This window comes from Pholcus phalangioides, unplaced genomic scaffold, assembly GCF_987345545.1.
Source record: "Pholcus phalangioides strain wild (caught in Gottingen) unplaced genomic scaffold, Ppha-v1.0 ptg000008l_1, whole genome shotgun sequence".
NCBI classification, from domain to species: domain Eukaryota; kingdom Metazoa; phylum Arthropoda; class Arachnida; order Araneae; family Pholcidae; genus Pholcus; species Pholcus phalangioides.
The window spans coordinates 48,706,966-48,732,577 of NW_028301601.1; the positions used below are offsets into that span (position 1 = coordinate 48,706,966).

The following is a 25,612-nucleotide window of genomic DNA, read 5'->3' on the forward strand; positions in this document are numbered from 1 at the left end:
GAACGATTACTTCTGAATCCGTGTTGTGTGTTCGGGAATAATGATATTGTTGTGTTATCATTGTAATGATGAAATCTCTGAATAATTGCCCTTTCAAAGACTTTTCCCCAGAGAACTCAATAACGAGATTGGTCTCCAAGAAGAGGCGAGGCTCAAGTTTAATCCATTTTTAGGAATCAGTATTACAATGGCATATTTCCAAAATTTTGAAAAATACTCAAATACCAAAAGTTTGTTAAAAAATGTAAGTTAGAAATTTAATTATGTTTGTAGGAAGAGAGCTTTTATCATGTCGTTGGTAATTCTATGAGCTCCTGGCGCAGGTTGGTCGGAAAGAGTTTCTTGACCCTTTCAATTTGTCTGACTGGTGGTGTGTTGTCATTGGGTCAGAATTTGCGAATATCTCGACTCTATCTACATCTGCTACTACAGGCCCATTTGGACCATTTATTGCACCCACAGGAGTATTTCTAGTGGTTTACACAAATTTCGTAAACTTTACGCAATGAACCATCCCCTGACGTTCAGCTTCGGTTATAAAATGTTCGTATTAACAAAAAGTTTAATCTCTTTAGAGATAATTTCCTTTAAAATTCTGTATCTAACATAATTAGTTCTGTCTCTACATTGTTTCCATTGTCTTTTTTCTTGCCCTATTTTTTTTCCTTGATTTTATTTTTTAACCAATTTGGTAATGTTAATGGATTATGTTGAAATCGAAATCTAGATGAGCTATTGGCAGCTTCGATAATTTGATTAGTCAGAGTAGAAATAGCATCATCAATATTGTTATGTGCGTCTAAATTGTTTTCAGAGAATGTAATATGTGATAATTTATTTTTAAATATTTCCCAATTAGTAATCTTTTTGGGTTTATTTCCAGAAGGAATTAACGAGTCAATTGTTGAAAATATTGGATCATGATCAGATGAAAGCAAATGTCTAACAGCAATAAAGATTGGAGCCTGAAGATTTGTGGTAAGTGCGATATCTATTGTGTCGCGAGTTCCATTTGCCCGTTCAGGATAAAAAGTCGGAGTAACTGTACCGTAACGTACAATAATACAGATTAATACCTTTAATACAGATTGCGTGCGTACGTAAATCGGTCGGTCGAAAAGTTTGTCTTACTTACACCATGTTGGGTATAGACACCGAAACCCGAGGATTCGGGGTTGAAACGCATTGAATAGAAAGTCATCCTGTAAGTATTATATGGAGTCCTACCATGCTCTAAATACAGGTTTGTTTGACAGCCTACAAGACCATCGTTCAGTTCGTGAGAAAAGGATTGTTGTAAAGTTGGAGAGAAATTCTTTGATTGAAAAATAGAATGTGGAATTTCTTTTTAATTTTTGAAAAGCGTTCGCGTGCAATTCGTAGGCAGGACCATCATAACGCATGGGGCCTAGGGCACGAAATTTCCTACAAGAGGGGCGTCTGGACAAAATAGGAGTAGGGGGGGGGGAAGGATCCCTTTTTATACTAAAAGGTTAAAGTTTGCGTTTTAATTATTTAATTAAAATTGTCATGGACGAACTTCTTGACTGGCCATGCAGAAACCAGGCCCTGTGTGGGCCTGGCCAGTAACTTGGCTGGAGCAACCGAGGCACTGCCCCGAGCCAGATTGGGGCCCTCACATTAAAATTTCCCTTAGTTAAGTATAAAAACACTTTGAAGGGGAGCCCCCCCCCCCCCCAAGAAACTGTGCCCGAGGGGAGGTGAAAAGACGGGCTTTGTCATGAGGGCTGGGATGGGAGATAGGATGACAGGCCGGAGATAGACTATGATGTATTTCATATCCTTTCCTTACATTTCAAACAAGTCAGAAAATCAGTTTTGGGTTGCGTTCCTTTAGAATAATTCATGCAGCACACAATTTGGTATTTTCGAAATAGAAATCTTCGATAAATAACGTGAGAGTCCAAGTTTCTCCCGAGGTCCAGAATAAATCGTGTTTTTAGAAAAGAACCTCCGAGAGAGACCGAACAGTCACTGAATATTGTAGCATCCGCATTTTTGAAAAGAAAATTGATGCCCCTGGCACAAATCCCTCCCCTACAGGCATAACTTGCTTCATGAAGCAACATAGATTAGGCAGGAAGGAGGGGGGGGGGTTGCTGTCTGGGTGGCGTGGCGAGCCATAGGATCTATTTTCTATTGGCTATCCTCTCCCTGGCATTGACGAGATATCTCGCCATCTGAAAGGCAGGGGAGGGGACAGGTAGGTCTATGGCGTCGAGCGTTGAACCGGGGGGGGGGGGAGGAGGACGCGAGAATTTCACTCTTTAATCTCTCCTTGAACATTAAGGGTGTAGGTGCCAAACTGCGGATTGCCCCAGCTAACCAACAATTTAGTTGCGGCCGCTTAAAGGATGTTTATTTTAGCAATGGCAGGCCAATATATATATATGCCAAAGGTGATCCTATCCAACCCTCCACTTTGCAACTGCTGAAAATCCGAAGAAAGCCTACTTCGTGAAGATAGAAAAAGGAATGGCATTTTTTACAGAGAGTTAGTGATCTCTGCTGCGCATGTTAATGTTTTACGGCCGAATTTCGGTCTGGATTCCTTTTTATAACTTTTTCCTTTTATTTGGTTTAGAGATCGATTGCCTTCGGCACCCAAAAGTTAATCCTTCACAGAGAGGAATGAACTCGACTTTCCTCGCGTTACAGTTGTTTTGGGGGCACGTGGTTGTACAAAGACCGAAGAGGTTCGTTATGTTGGCATTCAAATGAAAAAGTGCCTTTTCCAAGCTTTGCCCCACAAAAGCGCATTTTCAAGCAAATCATTTCTTTTCCGAAATAATTTCAGTGGTGTTTGTTTCTTCCACTTGTGACAATGATGTCGACAATTGCACGTGTTTCCTCTTTGTTTTTATTGAGGTGAGATTGCGATTGAACCGCTGAGTAGGGGGACACGCGAGGCACTTCGACAACAAGTTGGAGGTGTTGATGTCTTTTTTCTGCAAGAGACCGATGAAACCACCACGTCGGTATAGACGTTCGTGAGGTAAGTAATTATTAACTCGTTTCTTCTTAGTTTGTTTCCATGGGCAAGCGTGTGATTGAAATGTTTCTCCGTGTGGTTTTTGAACTGTGGTCCCGTTAGCCCCGTCCCTTTTCCCTGTTGTAAATGCAGTATATGTTGCATGACACATCAAAAGTTTGAAAAATAGAAACAAAAATTATAGGCGTCGGCCAAACTTCTCAAGAGCCAAGCGATAATATCAGTAGTTTTTATAGTCGCCCCTGGGATTTATCAAGTTCTGCGGTGAGGGAACTAGTCCTAATATTAAAATATTTTGGGCCATATTCTCATTTTTGGCATCACAAAGTTTCCATTTGAGGCTTAATTTTTGCACAATTTTACGGGATCGTTCGTTATTTAAGTTTGGTTTTTAGGGTAACTCCCAAGGAAATGTTTGTGCAAATTCAGATTTCGGTGCTTCTTACCCAGAATTTAGTCATGGGCGAATTCTCGATTCTATGTGAGTACATGGTGCGCATGTATTATGAAATTGGCACACCGTTACGTGTACTTTCCCCGAGCGATGGCTTGAGCCACGGAAGAAAGACTAACCTGTTCTTGATCGGATCAATTCTAATTGTGCGTCAATCATTGGTATCCTGACCGACATTGGCCCTAAACGCTTAAATTATTTGATTTGCAACGAAATCGCGTTCACTCTATTCGATCTGTTTTTAATGTGCGTTCATCAAATGTTCCATTTTCGGTTCGAACGATGCATGAAATGAATGTAATCGAATGAAATATCCGATCGATACTGTGTTATCGAGTGTCCAAGCGATTTCGATTACAGATTACGAACAGAAAAGTATTCTTTTCGACGGAATTAGTAAGTCGTTATCTTTTCTTCGTTATGGATTCGATTCTGAACTTGATCCTAAATTTGAAAAACGGCATATTTTTTTTGATTATCGACTTTCGTGTTTATTTTATTTGGGACTCTACGAGACGCGACGGTAAGCTTGGTCAGTGGTTCTTGACCTCTCCCCGCACCACCTGTACAACTCGTCAACTCGTTTCCTTTTTTTTCGCAAGTGGAAAAGGAACTTGTGAATGTAATTTGTTGAAAAGAACTCCTTTCCTTTTCTCGTCTCATGAAAGTTTTCGGGTCGTTGGCAGTTTATGAATCGGTCCACACATTTTTGAAGTCAATGGGGGGAGGGGGGAAGAGAACAAAAACATAATTAAGTGATTCTACACACCTGGAGGCGGAGGGGGGGGGGTAGCCAACCTGTTTCGTAACCGTGTCGCAAGAAACATTTTGACAGAGCGCGTGCGATTCTCTGAATTTCAACGCTTAACATCATGCATCCCGTTTTTACGAGACACACGATCGTTTTCTTCGCCCCCCCCCCGCACTTCCTCCCGGTGCAGTTGTGGCACACGTGCTGGTCACTCTCCCATCCCCTTCCTCGATCGTGGAAACCCCAGGCTGACTCATCTGCCTTTGGGGAAAGTGCGGCGTCAACATTCCCACTATAGTCAATAATGATGTTCCCTATTCTGTTGTCTTCTTAACGCGGTTAGACGCCAGTTTTAACAGAAAACTGGTTTTGCCGCTCCAAGGTGGAGGGCGATGGTTGGGTCTGTGCTCGGTATAGGGGGCCGGACATACGAAGGTGCGAAGTAAATTTTAGGGGCCGCAAAACGAATTAAAAAGGCTTTGTTTACATTGAGTTAAATTTTGAATTCTTATCAAAGCAATATCTTAAGATTCTATCCAAGACAGGGAACCTTCGAGACCTAAGATTTTGACAACCCCCTCCCGAGCCCACGGCCTGCAGCTCATAACTTCGTGCCCTGGACAAATACTATTTTTGGGCGGCTCTTCGAGGCAGAGGCGTGGGGAAGGGATTTGCCTGTTATGCAAAAAGCAGCCAAGTTGTGTGCCCTGTAAATTTGTGGGCACGTTCCCTATTTGCTAAGGGACGCTGGACAAGAAATAACGACGAATTCTCATTCTAACGAGGTACTTATTTAAAACAACTTGGGAGGGGGGAAGGGTGCGGCAAAATGCGTGCTTGTCACAGCTGAAAGAGTACTTAGTTGTAACTCTGGGCAGATAATCCGTCGTATAGCCCTGACAGCCCTTGCATTGTGCTGTGTACAGTTGTTGTAGAGATGGCGCCCACATTTTGCAGCAGAATGGGTCGGATGCCTATGTCAGAGAATAGCATAGGTACCTGGGGGGGGGGGGGCTCAGTCTCTTATTTCAGCCCCCTCAAGGATCGGGAAGAGTAATTCCGGAGGGCCGCAAAGCAGCTGTTTTCGCACCGGACCGCAAAATAGTTAAGCCCGTCCCTGTCGGTATACATGCGAGGTGCCTTACCCTTTACCGTATCTATCACTCATATTCTCACATCGACAATAGATGGTAGCATGAAGTGACTCTCGCGGTACTCATATTTTATTTTTCTATCTGTTTGGCCTACGGGTAGGGTTACCAACCGTCCACCTTTTCGATGTCATTTCAAACGTCTTCCTACGTTTAGGAAAATTTGCTCTTTTGTCCGCCTTTTCAGGTTCATATGACCCGCATTTACGGTTTTTCTCTTGGATGTTAGACCCGTCCCGACCTTTTTATATTTAAATGTCCCGTTTATTCTCGTATTTTAATTCGTAATTGCTTCTCGGTTTTTTTCTTTGGGTTATTTCAGCAATAATTAGCGATTTCGCTCACTTTTAGCATTTATTTTCTGGCGAGAATTAGCAAAATGTACAGCCATTTTTTTTAATTATTTAGCCTTGTGGAGATAACCACACTTCTCAGTCGTCGATGCCGTAGTGGGGGGGGGGGGGGGCGATGGTGACTCCGGTGCTCTTCTTCACTCAAAAGCAAATACTCCGTTTGAAAGATAGCAGAAGTGGCGGGTTCTTTATAATAATGTGAGAGAAACGTTATATGTATAGGAAAAACGTGTCATTTGAGGGGAAGTTTATCCTCAGCATTCCACACGTGTGGGCGATTTGCGCGGTTTCGGTGGATGACAGTTTCATTGAGGCCTGGAATTCCTGCTATTCGTTATCGCAGATTCCCTACTAAAGTTGCTGCGTACATACGCGGCTGCACGTGTTGTGAATGGCATCCGTGACTGGTGATTCACGAGAGATTCCTCGTTTTTTGCACCCTGTTCACCAGCTTCCATTTTTTTTTATATTTTTCTTGGAGCGTCGTGTTGCAGATTTTAGAGCATAAGGAAGCGCGGACGTTTTCTATGTTTCTATACTTTTTTTTTTATTTCCGTTAACCGAAACGTGTTTAAGAGGGGGGGGGGGGTTTCAATGACTTCGTGCCCCTACCTCCAAGCCGACCAACGAGAGGCACGTGTGCGCTCTATCACCAGTGCTCCCAACACACAGGGCACCTAGGGCGGGACATTGGACGCATACGCTCATGGGGAGAAGATGACGGGTTTCATTTCGAGGGGCCGTGGGTGAATCTCATTGTTTTCTTGTTGCTTTAACGTTGACAAATTTCTTACAGCGGAATCCCGAGATAAATCCAGACCGGACCTTTTCCCCCAAAAACATGTAAAATGGGTCACGGGTTGGCGACCGTGGATATTGTTTGTTGGTAAAATGAAAACAAGTAAAAATTTTTTGTGACCCTCACGGGGGGGGGGGGGGGGATTTCGGCCTGCCTCCAGGTCCGGGGGCCCCTTTTGTGGAAATTGACAGGTTTCCTTTCGGAGGGAAGGAGCCTGGAGATGAATCTCATCGGTTTATTTTTTGTTGTTTAAAAATTTGTAACAATGGAAGCGAGAGATATAAATCCAGTCCGAGGGGGGGGGCACCAAATATATGCGGATATGGCCCCGGGTCCTTGGTTGGAGGCCCTGGCAAAGATAGAGGTAAAAACACCTGATCAAATACGTATTAGGCCGGGATTACACTATAAAAGTTTTGTAAAATCTCTTTGATAAAACTTGATAAATTCAAAGAATAAGATCACCGGTTGCATTTGCTCGAATGTAACCGATGCGCTTATTGGTTGAATTATTCAAGTTTTATAAATAAAAGATTTTTTATCAAACTTTGATAGTGTAATCCACACGTTAGGCTTTCGTGGCCGGCGTTCAATCAAATACAGTGGAACCCGCTTATAACGTTTTTTAATTTTTCAAAAGCAACTGAAATTCCAGAACGTTGTAAGGAGGGAAAAATCTCTTTAAAAACGATAAATTTCGATGTATATCATCAGGAAACCCCCCCCCCCTTTTTTTTTTAGGTTTCCTTATCCTGTTTTTTCTTCTTCTTTCCCAAACGTTACGAAGCCCTGATTCAATATGAAAGGGGTGACCATATGGCCCCATATTCCCGGGACATTCCCGTATTCTCGCGTAATTCTGGTTATCCTGACTGTCCCGTTTTTTCCCCGTGTTCCCCACGAAGCTTTCTTGAAATTCCATTGTTTACTGAAATTATCAAGAAGAGAAAAGGAAACGCGGTTTCCAGTTTATTCTTTGAGCAGAAGAAATTCGCCTTTCCCTTTTGAAATATCCCATCAAAGGGAAAGGCGTCACCTCTAGGTGTTTTTTCCAAACTTGTTGTAATTTGCTGGGGAAATGACAAAAATTTGTACGTTTCATATCCAAGAAAACTCGACGCTAACGATACAAGAGGAGGGGGTTGCACCAAGTGAGAAAACGTTCCAAGAGTGTATTCCATCTCCGGGCTGTTAACCTGGCCAAGATCCGGGATATTTACGTCCTAACGTTTCGCCGACATCTGTGGCCCTACATCCTCAGGTATCAAAACACGGGGTTTTCCTCTTAACATTATCATTATTATTTTCGTTTTTGTCTTGGCGATGGGGGGGGGGGCGAATTTGTGAATGCTATTTGTCGAAAAGGAAACGGGTTTCTTTTGTCGTCTCATAAAAAGTTGTTTTGTTTCAAATGTGATTTACGAGTTTTCATTGCACACACACAAATACACTATGACATCGACCTCGTTGTGTCAAGGCTGGCCATATTTCCTAAAGGAAAAGTACGGGAAATTGGGAATTTAAATACTGGAAATTATGGATTATCGCCAATTCTTGCTGAAAAGAGAAACGAGGCAGGCTAAAAGTGAGCAAAGAGAGTTGCTGAAACAGCCGTCTTAAGAGCATCATGGGCCCCCGGCCCAAGTGGTTTTTCTGAGGACCTAATTACAGAGAATTTCAACCAAATCTAATTTTTGTGAGTCCCCTTTTCTCTAGAGGCCCCCGGGTCGTGCCCGGGTAGGCCCAAGCGTTGGAAACAGCCCAAAAAAATCGCCAATGACTGGGAAATGAAACATCAGAGCGAATCGAGTTGAAACGAATTCTTGAAAAGAAAAGAGAAAAAATAGGTTGAAGAGCGACAAAGTGATGTATTTGATCATAATTATCACGATACGAGTTCAGGGGACGACAATTTTGGTCCACGATTTCAACCAACAATAAAAATTTAAGTAAAGTTTAGGACGTTTCCATAAAAATATCGGTTTGACGGAAATCACGGGGGAATAATGTCCCGAGAAATACGGGTCGTATGGCCACTGTGAGTTAAAAGGGATGATACTCTGTTGTATACAAAAAACTCCTTCTCCCCGAAAGTTTAACTTTCTCTTAACGCATCACATACTGTACGTAAGGGGCCCGTTCAAGTATTACGTCATCATCGACGGGGGGGGGGGGGGGGGTTCCGATTTGCTGACTTTTGATGACGGGGGGGGGGGGCTTTAGATAATGCTTACGTCATCAACCAACTTTTATGAAAATATGAAATATTCGTAATGGCATCTTACTCGGTGCGCCAAAAACGAGAAAAACATTTCGATAGTTTCTGGGCACTTAAAGTAACACCCCCCCCCCCACCCATTGATAAGTGCCCTATAGAGCCACTTTAGTGATCTCTAAATGTTTCGTGGACCCAAGTGATCTGGAAATGTGTCCGGGCCACTTAAGTGCTCTGAAACTGTTCCACGCATCATTCAAGTGATCCGTAATTATATGCCGCGGATCACTTGAATAATCTGAGAATGTGCCGCGGATAACGTGGGTGATGTAGAACCGCGCTGGACGCCACTTAAGTGTTCTAAAATTATGTCACATGCCACTCAAGGGATCTCTAAATGTGTCAGGGTTCGCTTAAGTGTTCTGGAACAGTGTTCCGGGTCATTTTAGTGATCTGAAAATGTGCCACGGGCCGCTTCAATGTTCTGGAATTGTACCACGGGACACTTAAGCGATCTGTAAATGTGCCGCTTAGTTCATTTTTACAAAATCAAGTTTGAGGAAGGCAGGCCGCATTAAATAACACCCAGGGCCATATTTGGTCCGCGGGCCAAGGGCCTTTATGCGATTTATCATTATATGGCTTAGAGGGTGGGTCGCATTGAATTTATCAAAGACAAATTTTGAGTTCACAGCCTTCAAATAACATTTTCTTCCGAAATTTCAATTAAAAGAATAATTTTGTGTACGTGGGGAAGGGGGGGGGGCACTAGCCCTCCTACGCCCCCCCCCCCTCCCGTGTACGTCTCTGATCTCACCAATATGCGTTAGGATTCAGAGGGGCAGAGCTGATGACGAAATTTTGTTGACAAGGAAGGGGGGGGGGGGTCAAAAATGGCAAAAAATTTGCTTACGTAATACTTGAACGGCACCTAATCCTTCGTGTACCGTATTTCGCTGACGAATATATACAGTCCCGCCAACTCTCCGGATTTCGGCAGAAAATTAGATTTTAAGCGACCTTTCACGTTGTCGTGACGTCAATGACTGCCGTCGTCGTTAGGGAAAACACCCATGGAGGACAGCCGTGGTCATTTCCATCGAGCAGCCGTAAAAAAAGTCTCGGTGACACCGCATTTAAGCAACTGGCAAAGATGTGACTTTGGGTACCATTTATTGGCAATCATTTATCAGGGGCATGACCTTGGTTGCCGAAATTCCTGTATAATCGTTATTGTATTAAAAGCCGTGCGGTAAACACAAGTTTTTCCGTCAGCAGTTTTGTGTTTTGAAGTTTTTTAAATTGTTTTCCTCCGATTAAATACGTCTTCCGAAAGAAAATATAAAGCTTTTTAAGAGCTCATTCTACCCAAGATTATCGATCACTGATCACGAATCCACGAAAGGAAACACTTACGTTTCATGAACAGTATGTAGATGTGATTTCTCTATTCTGCAATGGAAAGATGTGACACGGAATTATATTCTGCTCAGGGGCATTGCAGAACCTACCTTAGAGAGGGGGGGGGGGAACATGACCCCCACAAGGGATGGGCTGACAAGGCTCCAGCCCCGGGGTAATTTTCGCAATTATTTTGCTTCTTCAAGCTATAAATTCATCATAAAGGGGCCCCGCAAGAGATCCCAGCCTAGGGCCCCTGCTTCTGGATGTGGGGGTGTCAAGGGGGGGGGGATTTTATGGAAGTTTGTCTTAATTATCCCCCCCCCCTCCCCGTGCAATTCTGAAGAGTCTCTAGAGGCATTTATTCACTAAATCAGTAATTTTTTCGGCTCTAAAGGCGTATTTCTTTCTAAATCGACACTTTCGTTAATTTAACTTAAATGAAAAACAGACGTGAGGTAGTTGTCGTTGCTGACATGGAAAGCAGATGGCAGCACTAAAGACACCGTTGGGAGTAGGTTGTGATCCTGATGCTGCTACGTCTCGGATCAAATTTTCAGAACAAAGAAAAACCAACGACGATCCGCTTTTTGGAAGTCTGTGTGTGTGTGTGTGTGTGTGTGTGTGGGGGGGGGGGTTGAGGGAAGTACAAGAGCCTAACGGAAGGGGGGAGGTAGTAGCCAACCTGTTACTTAACCGTGTCACCACAAGATGCATTTTCAGAGCGCGTGCCATTCCCCGAATTTCAACGCTTTCAACATCATGCGTCCCGTTTTTACGGGACAGAATCGCTGCTTGCCGCTTCCCCTTCCTTCCTCCCCGTGTAGTTTAGGCACGCGTGTTGTACTCCTTTCCAGGTTAGGGATCATGCATAGGTGGAGGTAGACTTGGAAGTCTGGGGGGGGGGGGCACAATGATGATCATGTCAATTCATATATACGTTAGATCTGTCGACTCTACCTTTGACGCTAGGAGGCGCAATGCCCCCCCCCCCACCCCACCGTATCTCCGGTCATGCGATCATGGAAACCCGTCAACGTTTCCGCTATAGCCCATCACTGTTCCCTATGCGGTTGCCTTCTTCACGTGGTGAGAGGCCACTTTGGGGGTTTTGCCACTCTAAGATGGAATGCGATTGAGGATGGGTTGACGTAAGCAACCTTCAAACAGTGCCGTCTTAAGGCATGGGCCCAATTTTCAAGAGGAAAGGGGCTTCACAAAAATGAGATCTGGTTGAGATTTTCGAGAATTTGCCTGGTAGGGCCTCAGAAAAACCATTTGGCCCGGGGGCCCATGATGCTCTTAAGACGGCCCTGCCTTCAAACCTCAATACTTCAGATGAACGTATTATGACGTATAAATGAAACCGTAACTACAAATAATATCAACCAAGCTACCGGGCCTCGGAGGTTGACAAATTCCCGGACGTTCGAATTTGTCATTGGTTATTCAAATGACTTCCGTGGGAAAATATCAGGCCTTCGTTGGAGAGTTTCGGCGATCCTCCCATTGGCTCGGCCATGGTCGATTACAAGACCTAGGTCTTTATCGCGTCTTTCTAAGTGCAACCGTTCAAAAGTTATGTCGTTTTAAAGTTTCCACCAATCAGCGCATGGGCCCGTCGGTCCAGGGGGTGCACGAGCGCTCTCCCGTCGACCCTCTGTATACAAATCGATATAACTCGCGAACCAGTGGTGACAGAGTCATGGGACCACCACCAAAACCCACTAAATGACCCTTGGCGGAAAGGATGGGATGGGTCCCGACGCCCCCTGGCGACGGATTGATGAACTTTTTTTCAGAAAGGCGTTCTCCAGTTTCGAGACAACCTGACACAGCCCTTGACTCTTGCCTATACTTGCTTTTGTCTCGTCGATGATCGCAGATGACGGGCTTTTGGGGGGGGGGGGATCGCCGCATTCTAAAACGGGTGACTTCCGTGGGAAAATATCAGGCCTTCGTTGGAGAGTTTCGGCGACCCTCCCATTGGCTCGGCCATGGTCGATTACAAGACATAGGTCTTTATCGCGTCTTTCTAAGTGCAACCGTTCAAAAGTTATGTCGTTTTAAAGTTTCCACCAATCAGCGCATGGGCCCGTCGGTCCAGGGGGTGCACGAGCGCTCTCCCGTCGACCCTCTGTATACAAATCGTTATAACTCGCGAACCAGTGGTGACAGAGTCATGGGACCACCACCAAAACCCACTAAATGACCCTTGGCGGAAAGGATGGGATGGGTCCCGACGCCCCCTGGCGACGGATTGATGAACTTTTTTTCAGAAAGGCGTTTTCCAGTTTCGAGACAACCTGACACAGCCCTTGACTCTTGCCTATACTTGCTTTTGTCTCGTCGATGATCGCAGATGACGGGCTTTTGGGGGGGGGGGATCGCCGCATTCTAAAACGAGTGACTTCCGTGGGAAAATATCAGGCCTTCGTTCGAGAGTTTCGGCGACCCTCCCATTGGCTCGGCCATGGTCGATTACAAGACATAGGTCTTTATCGCGTCTTTCTAAGTGTAGCCGTTCAAAAGTTATGTCGTTTTAAACTTTCCACCAATCAGCGCATAGGCCCGTCGGTCCAGGGGGTGCACGAGCTCTCTCGCGTCGACCCTCTGTATACAAATCGTTATAACTCGCGAACCAGTGGTCACAGAGACATGGGACCACCACCAAAACCCACTAAATGACCCATGGCGGAAAGGATGGGATGGGTCCCGACGCCCCCTGGCGACGGATTCAGGAACTTTTTTTTCAGAAAGGCGTTGAAATAATCGTAAGTGAAAATAAAACGAACTTTTACTTTTATATATCGCGTATATTGCATTCCGTGGAGCTGGTATGATATTTATCATTCTTCTACAGGTACTACATAGGTTCTACGGTTTGGACATGTGAATGTTCACCAGGGTTCGATGGAGCAAGATGTGAATCCAGGAGAGTCGGTAAACCTCAATTATGTAAGTGGTATTTTTATAATTTATGAAATATTATTAAAATATATTATGAAATATTTTCTATATAACTTGTGCTACGAAAACAAAAAATTGCAGCTATAAATTACGTATTCTGAACTAATTTGTAACGCGTGAACAATCACCCACGCAAATTATAAAACTCTACCCCTAGCTGTTTGCTTTCCTCGGTTCCATATCAAATGCAAATTCGATGTCTGCTCCCCTGGTTGGAATGACACATTTTGTGCTGCTGAAGTGTTAATTTGTATCCTAATAACAGTAATCACAGTAAATTCACAAACCTAGCTGATGATTACGAAGGCTTTTATGTTATCGCTGTTGTCTTCCTCGTTATCTGCGCCGGTCCAGAAACTGAGCTTAAGCCCACGACGTTACCTATTCATTGAACCAAAATACGACTTGAAATCTCCGACTCCCCGAATAAATCGGATAATGCGCGAGCGAAATAATTCGATACATATGGTTACTAAACTCTCGAGCACTTGTTCATCAATTTCCGAATCTGATATTTTGACTTCATATACGCACCAGCGAAAACTGACGACGACGATTATATCTTTGAATAGTGTCTCAGGCATTAGGGGACTAAAATGGTTCAAAATCGTCGCCATTATATCTATGGCTCGGAAAATCCCGGATTCTACTACTCCGCCTCAAATCACAAAATTTTCGTGATTCAATTCACTTGAGCTGATGTGAATGAATTTAAATCTCGACGTGTACACACACATTCGGAGAAATGCGTTTGCGTGTTGTTATGTGGACGAAGAAATTCGTGTAAATCCGACGTCGCGAGCTTGAAATTCCTTGAAACGGCACATCTGTACCTGTCACTTGTGTTCCGTGAATATTTTAATCCGTCATTTGCATCGCAGGATCGTATTCCAAAGCATTTATCGAGAATCGGGAGCAACGGAATTAATTAATTGGCTGCCTAGTATGAAAGTCCCGTTTAACAAAACACGTTATGTGGCCCCCAACTCAATTAATTTCTACGCGCTTCATATAAATAGTGGAGATAGCGTATGGGGAGCTTACAGATATGTTCTGTAACATATGATGATGAAACCATCGAGCTCATATTACTGGAGGGAGCATGACGTCAGCGGTCTCCGCCTTGGCAGTGCTGAGAAAGGTGTCGCCCAACAACTTTCGTCGGAAGATCAAGTGACTCGGTGCAAACATACACGATATTCCTCATAGAGATCAATGTTAAAATTGCCGATTTTAGCATAGAAATGCGTAAGTTGAGTGGGGTTTTCCGCCACATAAATAATTTTAAAAATTGAATTGAATTCTCGATTTTTGAAATATTGAGTTCGCTTAGAGAAACGAAGCCCAGAAAATTAAGTATAAAATAATTGACCAGACACACTTTTGAGGTGGATATCCAAGCAATAACATAAATTTCAGCTTTTTATTTATATCTTCTCAAGCTCGAAAATGAAAATTAATGTCTCTGTATTGTCTTATATTATATTATATACTTGCATCTCAATCCATATAGTTCAGGGTGTTTTGAAATTAATTATGGGCCCATATATAAATTAAATTCCGCAGCTTTAATCAAGCATTTTTTTGAAGCAAAAACAGGCAGATCGATTCATTTCTGTTTCTTTGGTTTCTGGGTGTTTGAGGAGAGAGTGCATAACAGAAGTTACTTTTTCTTTATTATTTGAATAACTATACAATCCCTTACGACATGAATCACGTTATCTGGATACTTTTTTCTAATTGGAAGTATTCCTCTTAGGACCAACGGTTCGCCATTAAAATGCGGAAAAGGGAGTTATGGAATCACCCTGTACAGGAACGAAGATTAGATATTTATTCATGCTCCACAATTCATGATGTATTCGGTTATAATAAAGGATGAAGCAAAATACAAATCCCTGTTTATATCTAGACAAATTTCGTTCAATTTCAAACTTTACACGTTGCCTAAATAATACATTCGCGTTAAAATGCATAAAATTCCAAGATACAATCTAATTTCTTTCATTCGCCTTTCACGCATGAAAATTTCAGTTTCTAACGACTGCCGAAAATATTATAAAATCTCTGGGGAAGGATCCAATAAATAACAAAGTTTTCCCCAAAGTTTGAACACACTTCCCTCCTTCTTAATGCGCCAAATGATCAACGAATGGTTTTGCTACGGGACGGGAAATTACGATACCATCGATCAACATTAATTGCTGATTGCAGATAAACAAATACCGGCGCTGGAAATTTCGTGAGAATTTCTGGATGCAAACTATACACATATATATTATGGAGAATTTTTAAATTTTTCTCTCTCTTTGTTGTTTGATCTTTTTTTTGTTGTTAAATTCAACAAAGACTAGATGACAGTTTAATGGCATCCTAATCTCCGTGAACCAAATTAGAAATAACGAGATCACACACAAGAATATCTTGCACGCACTTAAAGAGAAGAAAGAAGGGAATTTTCTCTCATGGTCAATTAAGCATTAATTAATTGCTAATTAAGGTGTTTAGAGTTAAAAGCCCCCCCCCCCCACCCCCGTGATTAACATCTAACACGGAGAGAGGGAATGTGTTCAACGATAGATATATGATCGCTGATTATAATTGCTCTTTTCAACACAGAAAAAATATATAATCCTGGTTTTTTTTGTACATAATTAAATAATCAAAATAATCATGTTGGTCGAAACTAATTTTTTTTCCCATTTAATTGATGCCATTGTTTTCATTGCGTTTTTTCTTATCAGATAATTTTCTTTTCTTCGATGAAAAACGCAAATATTGTGGATAATAATTATACTTTTTTCCTAAGAATTTTAATTTGTTTTGCAATTATAAAAAACAAATCGATGGAAAAATTATTATTTTCATAAATGTAATTACTTGCGGATGTTCATTAAATGTGATTTTAGGCCATTGGATGATTGTTTTTCCTGTTGGTTATTGAATGATTAATTATGTTAACATATTTCTTTTCAAGTGGAATGCGAAGGACCGGGCTGCAATAAAAGTGTGATTTGTCCAGCAGAGGGAGGTAAAGCGGTATCCGCCGGAGTTTGTCCTAAAGCGGCAGGTAACTAGAAATTTCTACAGTGTTTACTTATGATATAAAGCAAGTTGCTGGTAACATTGGGCACTATTTATATTTTTCGGTTATACTCCAATTTGAAACATGAAAAAAACCTAAAACCTGAATATCTATGAAATTTAGAGTCAAGTTTTAGAAAATCACACATTATAAACCAATAGATTTTTTTTTTGGGCAATATGGGATAGATGGGTATTATTGAATTGTGGGAACAAAATGAAGAAAACGAAATTCGAATTGAACATAAAACAAAATTTAACGAGTCTATCGCAATGAAAAATAAAAATAGATGCATCGTGGGAGCATTTTGAAGTGCCTACCTAGTCTTATTGTACCTAGTTTATCACTCTTCCACTTGGAGGGCCATATCTGGAAGTCGCAAAGACCCAGTATTCCATATTACCCGCACTTCCTATATACAGGACGGTTACATAATTCCACCTTGCTTTTTACTAGTGAACGATTTAATTAGTAATACAGTGATTAGTGGTTATACTTCCAATTAGAAAAAGTATCCAAATAACGTGTAGAACTCAGATGCGTCATTCATTTTGCAAGGGGTTTAGAGTTAATGAAATATAAAAATCAACTCTTTATACTTATTTTCGCCGTTTTAATCAGAGAATGGTGACTCATTTCTATCCACGAGAATGTCCATCGAGTGGAACATTTCCATGGAATAACACGTTTGTACCATTAGGGGACTCCGTCGAGCCGCCAGGAAGTACGCGCGATTGGCTGGTTCTCACAGCTCAACACCAAGCACCAACACAGAAGTGTCAATAGAGTAGCGTTTAAGGGGGATGCCACTCAACTCACTATGTCCTGAGAAACCCAATTTGAAAGTTGTTGTGTCGCAATTCTATTTTAATGGTACAGTGAAACTTCGATATAACGATACTCTGCCGACCAAGAACAAAATATCGTTGTACAACGATTGTCGTTTTATCGAGAGGCAGAAGTTTAACATTAGAATGTAGACGTGTCTGAACAAAAATTGTTGTAGAGGGATTTATCACAATATAGAAATTTCTGGCCCGTGGACTGGAAAGGTTTTGCAGTTTGCACTCCCTGTTCTGAGGTATGCAATATCGAAAATAAAGATTATTTCAGCATGACTTTTCCCGAAACATCCCATTCACATAGAATTCTATCAATGAAATAATCGTAAGAGAAAATAGATCGAGAGCCAGGAGATTCCGCCCGCAATCGGGAAAACAGTAACTAAACTAATCAGGATTAAACAGGATCGTCGGCCGAAAGTTATTCCCCGAGAAGATTCCAGAAGAGATTTCAGATAACTGTTTACCTATGGCGTGTCCCAGCCCGAGAGAGAGTGTGTATTTTTTGTTCCTTTCTCTCTCTTATGTTATTTATTGCGGCTCAGTCAATTAGCTCCGGTGGATCCTTGGGACGCACGTATGAGGGCTGTTATAGTGTGGGCTAACAGCTAATAGAATGGTTGTTATTACGCTGCCGAACAACCAGGGGAAATGTCTTTTGCTCCCATTCTTGAGACGACCGAACGCCCGGATGTTGTGGATAAAGTAAGAACGCGAGAACATTATCCACTGGAAGAGACGATAAGGTTTTATTTCAACACCGCCATAACGTCGGTAGAAAGCCAATCTGGTTTTTTTTCGTGCCTGGACAATCTTCTAGAATGTTGTGATAGGAACAAAAAAAAAGGAGAAAAACCTTTAAGAAGTGTCGCGTTGACCGTCGGTCAGCGATAACGTTTAATTTGTCGTCGCTGATAGCGTAGATAGGTGTGTAGGAGACTTCTCCAACATTCTTAAGGATAGAAAAAAGTAATTCACAGAAGAAACGGATATAACAAAAGTATAAAATGTTTCTTTGCGCTGTCTTTTCAACATGAATGTCGTAGTATTTGATTGAAGTTATCGCGTCCGTAACTGAGTTCGGCTTCGAAAATACAGCGTAACTTTGGTTAACGAGATATTCTTCGCATAAAGAGCAAAAATTCCGAACAAATTTCGGCTCGGTTAACGAGCGATGATTCGCAATACGAGAAGAAATTTTGCGCTTTATTTATTTTCACGTTATCAGTTTCACAACTGAGATGACGGCTCTGAGATGATTTTTTGCTTTCGCCCACACACGTGTTATGGAATTGTGGGTTACATTCTTCCCCCCCCCCCCAAAGTCTCCGGTAAGCGTGCCTCACTCGAAAAATTAACACACGTGCGAGTGTGAATACTTTTACGGTACAAAATTAGACGTAGATAACATTGTAGACATGCGTGTGATATTTCTCTAAATTCTTCAAACAAAATCGTTCGAGAGAGAGACAGAAAAGACGGGTAACGGTTGCGTAAATTTAAATCTTATTCAAGCAAAACATAGGAAACGATCTGATAATAAACACCGAAAGATTATTCCGCTCACGTGACTTTAACGAGGAATTTATGGAGCATTTCAGGATGGATATCTTTTATAAGTTTCTCGTAAAACAATTCCTGATCATAATGCTCAGTTAGTTTGCACGTAGCGTATAATTCGGGATTTTTAATAAGGAAAAACTATACTTTGTGAAAAGTTCAATGTAACACACATACAATACGTGCCTGATGTCTGTAAACAAAGATACCCGAGGAATTCGGGAGAAATGCCCTTTTTTTTCATTCCCTGCGAACACATACACATCTTACGGGAATTGCTTAGGAATCTGAAAGCAAACAAATTCTCCTCGGAATTAATTTGGAGAACCGAATCCTCCTCCGTACCATACATCTTCATGGATGCACATTCATTGGAACCTATATCTCCTACATATCTGCCATTTTTATTTCATAGGAATTTATTTATTCCGAGGATTTTGTACACGAGAATTACGAAACCAATTTTGTGAGTTTTGGGCATTGGCGGAACAAGATTTTTCCCGTAAAGTAATTTTCTATCCGTTTTATTTTTTCCCGTGGATTTTGTTTCTGTAGCTTCAAGGGAAAGGTCTTAGACTTTAATTTCGGGTCTACTTTTGGAGGGCCTTAAGGGCTCCAGTTTTTCAATTCTAAAAGTATTTCCTAGCAGAAAATAGGTTTCGCTTTAAAAAAAAAAAAAAAAATATTTACATCAAAGAAGATTGAATGCATATACATTGACTTGAAAGATAAATCCACGTTATTAAGCTTTTATAATTAACGGCGTATCGGAATCCGAACGAAATTAATTTTTCCATTTCCTTCCCAGTATGCAAATCAAATACATCATTTTGCACTTACTAATTACGGAACGCCGTGTTTATTCAATCCAAACTAATTTCAAGTTTGGAAAAAAGAAGAGGGGTCTTTCCTCCCAGAGTTAGAATTCGGATGTTTGTGAAATTTTCAAAAAGATTTGCGTTAAATAAATTCATGGGATTCCCTCTCTCTCTGCCTCCATCTCTATTTATTGGATTGGGGGTCGGATTCTTTCGAGGAGTTATTAATGGTGTTGTTTTTTCGTGTGAAGAAAATTTAATTAAGTTGATAGGTTTGTCATAAAATGAATGGGATTTTTCCTATTGCTTTGATGCCTGTTTATTACTCGAGTCGTACCCGAGATATATTTCAGTCGCTTTTATATTTCTTGCGGGGGTTTTTTTTTTGTTTGAGGAATCGAGAGATGGAACGATATTTTTTTTTATTTCATAAATCTCTCTCCCATGGTCCTATTGAGAAAACCTAACAATTCGGCTGTATTCGGATAAGCACATTTTGAGAAAAACTAATCAGAGTACAGCAACTTTAATTACAACCACCCTGTATCACTTCAAAGTGTCTATAAACGATTACGAATTGCAAAGAGAACGTCTCTCTTGTTCCTCATGTTAAATTTTCCCATGAACCTTCATCTACTCTAATGATATCCACTGTGTATTACGCTGCAAAAATATTGGCAAAATAATCATTTATTTACTTATATTAGAATTAGAAATATAAAATATTGAGCTACAAATATTTTATTCCTTTCTTTTCGCTTCCAGAAGAAAAATATCGATACATCATTTCACTGCTGCTGACAAGTCCCAAAGCCAACACTGTTTTATCGGAGCGGAAAAAACTGGATAATTTCAAGAGAGAAATGGAAAAAGCGGTAAGAGTTTCAAAATTATTTGAACATGAATGATAAAGTGGTTAAAAACAAAGGATTATCAGTATAACGAACGTCATGCTAATTCGTCACACAAATTTTTTCTGATAATATCGATCTTTGCACTAATAATTTCGAAACACTATCGGGTAAAAACTTTCCTAAACACATATCAATAAAAACTCTGTATTTTTTTCACCCTATGATAACATTATTGATGTATTCTTTCTACTATGAAAATATATATGTGTTACAAAAAAATTTATGCACATGAACGATTAGTCAAAAGACTAGTAAATATTTTATTGTAATTTACGAAACGATGAAATTTCATCTCGATCGAACTTTTCTAGTACTGTTCTTTAAGGCTGCTCGTTTTTAAACGAGTAGCTGATTCCAATTTTTAAATGAAATACAGAACAGACCGAGCACGACCAGATCCTGTTGCTTACGCGATTCTAGCACATTGCCCCGGTGGGCGTGGTCGTGCCGGGGAGAGTTCTGAAACGCAAGGAGGGGAAAGACTAATTATTGGCGTTATAGAGGGATTCATCGTTATATCGTGTATCGCTGTGGGTATAGGTAACACAACTAATAAACTTCTCTTTGACAGAAATCACTAAAAACTAAACAAAACTAATAATTTATATAAACCACTTTTAATTCCCAATTTTAATTTTTCACCAACACACCTTAATTGAGAATTTCCCGTAAAATTTTCATTTTAATAAGAGTTTCTACTTCAGAGACTTTGAATCGATAACATCCTTCCTGTAAAAGAATGTAATATTCTAAATACATGTACAAAAATTCTATGTTATTTTTAATCGTGAATAAAATCTTAATTAAAGAACGTAGAAAAATTGAAGTAAACAAATGAGTGAAAAAATAAACTAATCAAATATATATGTATATATATTCCCCCATTGGCTTTTCAATTTCGCCTTTAACAGCTAACAATTTATTTTATTTTAATGACTTCATCGCTCGATTTTTTACAAAATAATAAGAAAGCGGAGAAGGAGAATTTTTTTTCTTTTTTTCAGCATAAATTGGCGAGAAGTAAATATTCCTCCAGCTAATAACATGAAATATTCAATAACCGAATCCCCCAGTGGAGGTAAATTTGTCACAATTACGCTCTCCTGGTATAATAAGAGCTTCTTTTTATGCTCTTTTTTTTGCTCTTTTGGTTTCCTTGGAATTGTTCTTATTTTGTAACTGGATCCCTCCACGAAGCCATAAAACAACTTTTCTTTTTTGTTTTCTCTCTTCCTGAAAGGTGATTATATTTTCTTATGGGTATATTTTTTCCCCCTATTTTAATAATTGTGGGGGAAACATTTTTGTTTTCAAAATATTTACCGGTATTGTATTACGATAATTACACTTAATGATTTCCAATTACTCTTTAAAAAATAATGGAATTCATGAATATTGATAATACGATTAAATAAACGTAGAATTTTAATGTTTGAATAAATTACAATGAGAATTAATTATGGAGCGTAAAGGTTCGATAACTTTGTTATAAGCTTTTTTAAGTCATAATACTCGGGTAATTTCAACATTAATTAATAAGACTATCAATGCAATGTACAGGGTGATCACTTAATTTTCCTCACCACATTTTACTGGCGGAACGTTGATCCTAAAGGCGTTAATATAGCGTGTAGACCTCAGATAAGTCATACATATTGCAAGTAAGGGGTTGTATAGTTATCAACATGAAAAAAAAAAAAAAATCTTTCATGTTTCTAGATTCAATATTCGGAGAGATATTTGAACCCAAAAATTTGAGAAAAGTTGGGGGGAAAACAGCATAAACTAACATTCCTTCATTTATGCCGTTCTTTCCCAATTTTTCTCCGGTTGTTGAATTCTAATATCTCAGCGAATATTGCATTTAGAAACGTGGGATTTCTTTTGTTGGCCTCGGGAGAGACCAGGCAGCAACTTCCTGACTGGGTTTTTAAGAACAGATTGTTCATAAAATTTCAATAGCTATAGAACCCTTTGCAACATGAATGACGTACCTGAGTTCTACTCTTTACTTAGATAACTTTTGTAATTGAAAGTATGCCTCTTTAGGATCAACGGTTCGCCAATAAAATGCGGCAAGGGGGAATCAACTAATCACCCCATAGATAATGATGACAGATACATCAGCGTTTCATGTTGAGCAATATTAATTACCATATCATATTTTCGTTGCAGCTCCAGTTACTATTCAAACCAGCCCTGAAAGTGATGGAGAACATAACTGTGATTGAATTACGGTAAGATAATGATAAAAAGTTTCGAATTTGTTTGGTTACCTGTTATTGTCTTCTCAGTAATATACTTACCCTCCTGGAGGCAGAGCATCTAGTATGGGTTGACAGGTGCGGCCGCATCGTGTCCCACTCTCGGGGTTTATAATAACTACTTCACTTAAGTATTACATTTTACATTGTAACTATCACACTGTAGATATACATTCACATATCATCACGAGTCCGACAATCATTTGATCTTTCAACTAAATTATTAAAAAAAACCTATAAATAATTGAGTCAGCTGAAATATACAAAAGCAAATCAGTCCGTCAATCACCCAACATTCCACGAGATCGAAGAAAACTGTGATACAAGTTGTATCTGAGTCAATTTATGCATTATAACTTACAGCATTAGATATTTACATGTATTTTATATGCACTGCAATGCACATGTTATCAGGGCTGTATTATAATTAAGAAATTTCTGACTCCACTATCGCTAATAAACCAGCCAAAAACTAAGACATGCGCTATCGCTACTTCAAAACATCTACGTACCGATTCGAATCATCAATAGAAGATGGGCGCAGTTTTCCGATGTTCATCCCCTATATTTAGTGCAATAAGCAAATTGAGTTTAAAAACAAAAACCAATCCTGCAATAATTGCGCAATTCGTACGCAGCAATTTACTTGACGGATAGTAAACACTGCTCTCTACGGATAATACAGCAGCAAGAACGCGAAATTGGTTTGCCCTTCATTTGCTTTCTATTTCCTTTAATAGCGCAAAAAAACACCCCCGTCATATAAAAAACTTAGTTTTTTCACCCCCTTCTCTGATTAGTTTTCCAGGAAAAAAAAGGAGTTTTTTAACTCATAATATGCTTTCGACGCCCTTAATTTTTTTTTCTTCTTGTTATTGAATTCTTTCTTAAGGACTCCTAAGAATTTAATTTCTAAGGCGATCGTTTCTACGAGAGAGAGAAAAAAAGTTCAACTAAATGACACAAGCGTCCATGTTAATTTCTTTTCCCTTATAAGGTGTGAAAAGCAAAAACAAAAATTGTGTGTTGCATGGCGTCAAAGAAGGGGGATATTGCGAAAATTTTATACCATCCGGAGATAACTCGTTCTAGTACAGACTTGGATGAATTACCATTCAATTTAGTTTTGCTATTGGAAAAACGCAAGGAGTTGGTTATTAACATGGTCTTTTTTTTGTTATTTTCCCGTCCAATACTGCTATTCGATAGAAGAAAAAAAAATTGGAAATTTTTGGCACTTTTTTTTATTATTAGTTTTACTATCGAGCAGACCGTGCCGGAAAGTTATTGGCGATCGAAAAAATAGATTTGTTAAAAGGAAAAAGTTATCGGGGAAAATATATACGAATCGTATCGATTCCGACATCGATCTCAGGAAAAAAATATATCATTACTTTGATATTTTTTTGGAGAATTTCTTTTTATTGTAATCGAACGCAATAATTGCGATCCAATCAAATTGGATTTTTTTTTAAAACAGTGTATGTTATTTGAATGAGGATAGAAATTCAGTTATCGTTGAGTATTACTTTTCGCACCGAATCACGAATGAGGAAAAGCAATAGGAAATCCATTAATTAAACGCCATCGTGAGTAAAAACTCCTAATTAATGAAATGGATGTTAAAATCTTTATTCAAGCTTCTGTACATGTATTGATCGGTTTATCAAGAATGCTCTGTTTAATTAAGAGTAATTCTTTATCTATTCCGTAATGATAGCGACGAATTTTAATAGAGGATGTTGTTCGATGTATCAACGCTTTATTGATGTCTTGAATCATATATGCCAAGTCCATGACCCCGCGTAAGATTTAATTTAAATATTATACCGTCTTTACATGGGTTTTTATTTCTGTTTTTATTTAAGTTCTGTGAATTATTTTTCCCATTCTAAATACTTCTCATTTCGTCCGCAAATTATATTTCCTACCAACGACGCTTGATAGTATGCATAATCGCCAGTGAAAGTGATAATTTTTTGTAAGTACTTATTAAATTTACCAACGACACTCGGATAATATGCATAACCGCCTAAAAAAAGTGATCAATTTAGTGAAATTTATCGAACTTAAAAATGATCGGCGATTGTGCATAATAACAGGTTATTATGTATAATAATGGATTTATACCACATTCACCGTAACATATCTGAAATCTAGAATTTATTTGAATAATTTTTCTAGTTGGAAGTATGTTTCTACAGTCAACGATTCAAAAGTTAAAGGGTGTTCAAGAAGTTCGCAACCTGTATATACACACAGCAAACTCTAATTACGCTTTTTCCCAGTTCAATTTATGTGTCATTCGACGTAATTAGACCGCAATTAAATATTCATAACAGGATCCAACATCTAATTTACTCTGATATAAAATATAATTGCATTTTCTCTTGTTAACGAACGAAACACATCCAGGCCATTACAAACAAAACAAACTTAATTAGAAAAAACAAGCGAATTTTTTTTCCTCCTCGCAGAAATGAAGATAAGGATAACATTACGTTGTCCGATAGTTTTTGATAGTGTTTACTGTTTACAAGGGATGTGTTTTCTTTTCCCCATGCTTTTATCTAGAATCAAATATCAAACACGTAATTAGATATGACAATAAGAGAAAGCAAAAAAGTCGTATATGATTTCCACGGGAAATAAATGTTACGATAACATTAGACAGAATAAAAAATAAGCCACTCACAACGATAACAGATTCTCTTTTAAATACAACTATCATATCTTATGAATAAATCGTAATTGTTACGATTTTTATTGTCGGGAATATTTTATCAGTTGAACTGTTACGATCCTTTAGAAAAATAAAATAAAAAATGGGCTTAAAAAAAAGTTCATTTTTCACGAACCCACGAGGCCAGAAATTGGAAATATTTTTTTTTTCTGATATTTCCCGGTTATCCAAAATACGAAGGAAATAAAAAATATTTTCTCAGTTTTCCCGAAAGTCCTCCAGGAGAAGCAACGAGTTTCCTCCCAAAAAACCATAAATTTCTATGCGATACTACACTGA

At 39.6% G+C, this 25,612-nt stretch overlaps 1 protein-coding gene across 1 annotated transcript in view; it reads left to right on the forward strand.

Annotated features, from left to right (window-relative positions):
* Positions 1 to 1,215: 1,215 nt before the first annotated feature.
* The window catches only part of LOC149084429 (uncharacterized), a 64,505-nt gene continuing 40,108 nt past the window's right edge, over positions 1,216 to 25,612 (forward strand). The window contains exons 1-7 of the mRNA XM_089235314.1: positions 1,216 to 1,243; positions 2,819 to 2,889; positions 3,006 to 3,016; positions 13,001 to 13,095; positions 16,085 to 16,177; positions 20,178 to 20,287; positions 22,502 to 22,563. Coding sequence (XP_089091440.1) covers positions 1,216 to 1,243; positions 2,819 to 2,889; positions 3,006 to 3,016; positions 13,001 to 13,095; positions 16,085 to 16,177; positions 20,178 to 20,287; positions 22,502 to 22,563 — 470 coding nt within the window. The remainder of the gene's footprint in view (positions 1,244 to 2,818; positions 2,890 to 3,005; positions 3,017 to 13,000; positions 13,096 to 16,084; positions 16,178 to 20,177; positions 20,288 to 22,501; positions 22,564 to 25,612) is intronic.